Source organism: Juglans microcarpa x Juglans regia, chromosome 1D (genome assembly GCF_004785595.1).
Source record: "Juglans microcarpa x Juglans regia isolate MS1-56 chromosome 1D, Jm3101_v1.0, whole genome shotgun sequence".
NCBI lineage: Eukaryota > Viridiplantae > Streptophyta > Magnoliopsida > Fagales > Juglandaceae > Juglans > Juglans microcarpa x Juglans regia.
Genome location: NC_054594.1, coordinates 32,498,804 through 32,503,700, shown reverse-complemented (window position 1 = coordinate 32,503,700; position 4,897 = coordinate 32,498,804). Strand labels below are relative to the sequence as shown.

At 36.1% G+C, this 4,897-nt stretch overlaps 1 protein-coding gene across 1 annotated transcript; it reads right to left on the bottom strand.

Moving 5' to 3' along the window:
• Positions 1 to 3,726: 3,726 nt before the first annotated feature.
• On the bottom strand, positions 3,727 to 4,355 carry LOC121235287 (nuclear transcription factor Y subunit B-4-like). Its single transcript, XM_041131619.1, has one exon. It carries the CDS (start codon positions 4,339 to 4,341, stop codon positions 3,829 to 3,831), a length of 513 nt encoding a protein of 170 aa, XP_040987553.1. The 5' UTR covers positions 4,342 to 4,355; the 3' UTR covers positions 3,727 to 3,828.
• Between the last annotated feature and the right edge of the window lie 542 nt (positions 4,356 to 4,897).

The window sequence follows — 4,897 nt, the reverse complement described above, 5'->3', positions numbered from 1 at the left end:
CGAATATCAAGTTTTCATGGTCTTTCGAATTCGTCATTTGAGTGTAACCATTATTTAGTTTGAACGTTTGTTATACATTCGAACTGTATTGTTGGAATGTAGACTTATTTTAGTCATAACGTTCAAACATAGACTTAGTTTTGTTGGAACGTCTCATCAATTACATTCAAATACATCCTCATGTTCGAACGTTCGAATGTAAGGTTGATTTTGGGTCTTTTGCAATGTAAAGTTCGCACATTACAATAGGATAACGTTCGAATATTAAATTGTAACATGCGAACGTTTTTAGATGCAGTTTTAATTTCTTATATATGCATGTATACTAATTTTTTTTTCAAGATATGGCTCATCTTTTGACAACTAGGAAACAGGGGAGGGAAGGAACCGATTAGGACACTTCTCAGATTGACTATCGAACTGTTATCGTCTAACGCGAAGTATTTATCAATGAGTTAGAGAGCTTACGTAGGAGCAGACAAACCTTAGAAACATCTTTGTTACTAGAGTCAGGACCAACATTTGCACACTGAGGGGGAGGATATACCCCTCCATGGTTCGAGAGTTTTACATGGAGATGTGCTCCATGTATCAGGATGCATCCTCTCACATCGTGACTGTACGCGATGTTCAATTTGAGGTTTTGGAAGATGTCATTGTCGAACTACTCGAGATTCGTCACTTATCTAAGACATTTACTATAGTAAATGCTCAGGCTAAGGATGCAGCAGTAGGCACATCAACATCATCTATTGGTCCAGTCGAGTCTATGGCCAGAGATGTAGATCGGTCGGAAGATGATGGTACTTATCAGCCTGACGATAATGACTGCGATGAGGATTTCTACATCCTCACTACGAGAGACCGCACACAGTTCGATAAGAAGAACACGTTCTCCAAGACATTGTTGCTACCATTCTTCCACATGTTGTATCATATAGTTGCAACAAGCGTGGATCCTATGGCACATAAGGCCACATTCAGTAGCACACAGAGAGCCCATCGACTTGCCACTGCGGTTTTTTAGAGGATCCGTTATGAGGCGAGCATCATCTCCATAGACAATCTCGCATATGGAGTGATCATTACCGACTATTACTGGATTGGAGAGTGCCACCCTAGGCGAAGGAGTGGTTGAGTGAGCAGATGAGCCCCCTCGACATGACCTCACACCGTCAGAGCATTGGATAAGGAAGGGGGCATGCTCGGCGTGAGCCTCAACCTATCCTAGATCTTATTCTTCCAACCCAGTCTAGGCCCAGTGTTGCTCCCCATAGTGGGAGTACTAGTCAGTAGTTGATAGATACATCTGCAAGGGATGAGCACCCTACTTGGCTCAATGCACGGCCTGCTTGGGTTGATGCAATCGTCTTTGAGTGTTTTGAACTTTTATCATATTTTATATTTATATTTTAATATATTTCATTTTCTATACTTTATGTAATGAACAATATAATTTAATATATCTAGTATTTTTGTATTTGAATTCTCAATCTTTTTTTTTTAATTTGAAATTCGATTTTTCATTTTAAAATAGTTCACGTTCGAACATCAATGACTATCATTTGGACGTTTAAATGAATAAGTACTAGCACGTTCACAAGTAAGTGGGCTTAACGCTCGAATGTACATCAATTGTTCGAACGTAACATTTATACATTCGAATTTAATCATTCCAGCACGACATCGTATGGCTTACATTTGAACGAAACAATATTATCATTCAAACGTAAAATCATTTCTCGTCTACCTTTAGTGATGCAACCGTCACAGAAAATGATTTTTTGTGACGGTTTTAGGACTGTCACAAATTCAAAACCGTCACAAAAACTCAATTCTTCACCCAATCTTCTTCAGCTTTCAGGTACTTGCTATTTCCTTTACTTTTTTTCTGTACAATTTCTCCATTTCTTATTTTGTTTCTTTATTTTTTATTTGAAACTACCCATTAAAATTTCTTGTTTTCTCGAGCTTTTTCGTTTTTGGGCTTCTTGTCTTACTTACCTTCTAGATAATCTTTTCGCAGCTAGAAAATATTGTATTTGTTTCTTGGTGCTACTGCTCCTAGTTTCTCAAACAATGTCTATCTCAAAAGTGAATGCATGCATAGGTTTTTTTTTTTTTTTTTTTTTTTTTTTTTTTTTATCTTCTCTTCTCTTTCCAGAAATGGAGCTCGGTTTCTGTCGAAGATGGAGTTGGCCGAGGCGCAGGATGAGATTTTAGGGTTTCAGAAACAGGTTCAAATGGGGACGAAATCAATGATTCGGGAAGTGTTTTGACCCTTCTTCATTTTTTTTTTCTTTTTAATAATGGCTGACATGGCCGCCAAGTCAGGGGCAAATGCAGGGGCCATATACGTAGCAACGTACGTCTATCTATCTCTCTATCTATATAGGACAATTTAGTATTGGAGAATGGTTGGTGGATTTAGCCTTTATTCTTTTTATTGTCATTCAAACCATCTTAACTCAATTTAAGGGATCCCAATTAAAAAGCCCCACGAATTAAGGAACTAGCTACGTACGTCCTAGCTATTACTTAAAGATTCCATGCCTTAACACCTCTCAATTTCTAAATACCTATTTGTCTTCATATGATTACGAAGCTAACCGGATACATTAATATTGAATCATCAATATGTGATCGTCAACATGCCGATTAATATATATTTAAATGTGTTTTCATTTGACGTGTAGTGGTGTACTTTGGCCACCTAGACATTGGGAATCACTTTCAACCTCCTTGTCAACATAATCCACACCATACAATTATTAGATACTAAAATCTTAACCTAGACAAGGATTTCATACCAGCATCATGTAACATGTTTAGTGTCGGCAGTAGGCCAGCTTGAGCTAATTAATTTGCAAACAAATCATTACTCATGCAAACAATACTGGAGTAGATCAATAATATACAAACACAGCGTTAGCAAATTCCATTATTAATTATCATCTATATATATATCTGTTTCTGAGACCAAATGCCAACTAAATGTAAGATATTTACTAGTGATGATCTTTTGCGCTCCGTCCTATTGCATGCGCGTGTGCTAGAAGATGGTCGATTGTTTTCACAACTCTTCTCAACTCATTTCATCTAATCATTACAACTTTTTTAAATTCTCATACAAAATAAAATAAACAATTTTACTTTTTCAAATTCCAAAATAAAAATAATATCAAAAAAATAGATTCTAACAATATTTTATTCAATTTTTAACTTTAATCTCAACTCATCTCATCTCATCTGCTAAAAGAAACGAGGCTAAGTCTTGATATATTCCCATTCGCCAAACAAATTAAAACTAATCTAGTTCCCAAGGGTTTCTGATAGCTAGATTAATTGAACCGGAAACAATAAGGATCGGATCAATAATTACGGTTTTCAAAAGAGGTGATGAAGAAAAAGATCAAATCGAACTAAAATCTCTTGTTGCCACTCCCATGCAATTCCCTCGTACAAACTAAAGCCGGCCAATTGCTAGTTGCAATTGCATCCTATGATCAGTCTTCAGAACTTGAGCTCATCATCATGTGAAGTTCAGAAACGAAGCCCATATTCGCAAATCTAATATATATAATGAAAGCGCTCGAGCAGCATAAGAAAGATAAATGATCCATGGTCTTTTTAATCATATATAAGCAAATAAAGGTAATTAGAAGATAGAAATCACGACATTGTCTATTAGTCTTTCAAAAAAACATTTAAAAAAAAAAAGCCTTTCAGTTTCGATCACATTGACTTTCTTCGTCGACTCAGATCATCAGCTACAACCTGTTTTCTTACTTTTGGTGCTTAATTCTACTTTAAAATGCAGGTTCATGATCATTCTAGATCTTTCGGCCGTATGTTCCTACCATCTTCTTGATTGGCTCTATCTAATTCTAGCTCTCTATATCTATGCAAATACCTTCTTATTGGCCCCGCGTAGTCATCAAAACCTAGCGTTTCCAGCGCCCAGCAGACGTCGTCACCGTTCAAGGTCTTGCGCCTTTCCTTCCGGCACTTCTCGGATGCCTCGCAGGTGACAAAGCTAATGAATTCCGACACACATTCTTGCATCGTCTGCTTGGCCTCCTTGGAGATTTTTGCGTTGGGTGGCAGAATTTGTTTCATGATCCGTCCAACGTTGGCTATCGGCAGCAATCTCTCTTGCTCGTTGATCATGTAATTATCTTCATTTGAAGCACTAGCACCAATATTATCGACCATTTCCAGTAAACTGCTTGTTCCTGACCAGCGAGCATACAGTACTACTGGTCCTTCTGGATCAGTACAAGCACTCTTTATATATTTATATACATGAGTGCCGGAGCCACATGATGTCGGTCTACACATGACTCCCTTTGAAAGAAATTTTTAATATTTCTCGCCACCATAATTTTAAAGGTGATGATCAGGTCAAAAGTTCAATATGTAATGTGGCTGTGCCGAACATGTCAGCATCAATGGTGTAGCCTCACCTCATCTAAATCCAATGGACAACAAGATACCAAGAAAGTTATTTGATATGGTACACAAGAATAATGATATGGAATAATTCTTTTTATCAGTCACTATTTATTACCTTACAGTTTACATTTTTAGAAATGTTTTGGGTTCCGAATTTGGGATTCAAATAATATCTCAAATGAGTTTTTTTTTTTTTATTTAGTGATTAAAAAAGTATTTTTTTTAATAATATTGTGAATTTTTTATTTTTTATAAATATTTATGATGATTAAAAAATACATAAAAAATGAAAAGAAAAATGAAAAACTAAAATGCACTATTCGGTGACTCTATTCGGGATACAATTTCGATAACTGTAGCACCGCTCTTACATTTTATTAAAAAAAAAAAAAACTGTTAGGTATGAAATATGAAAATAAATAATAACTGATGTATAGCAAAA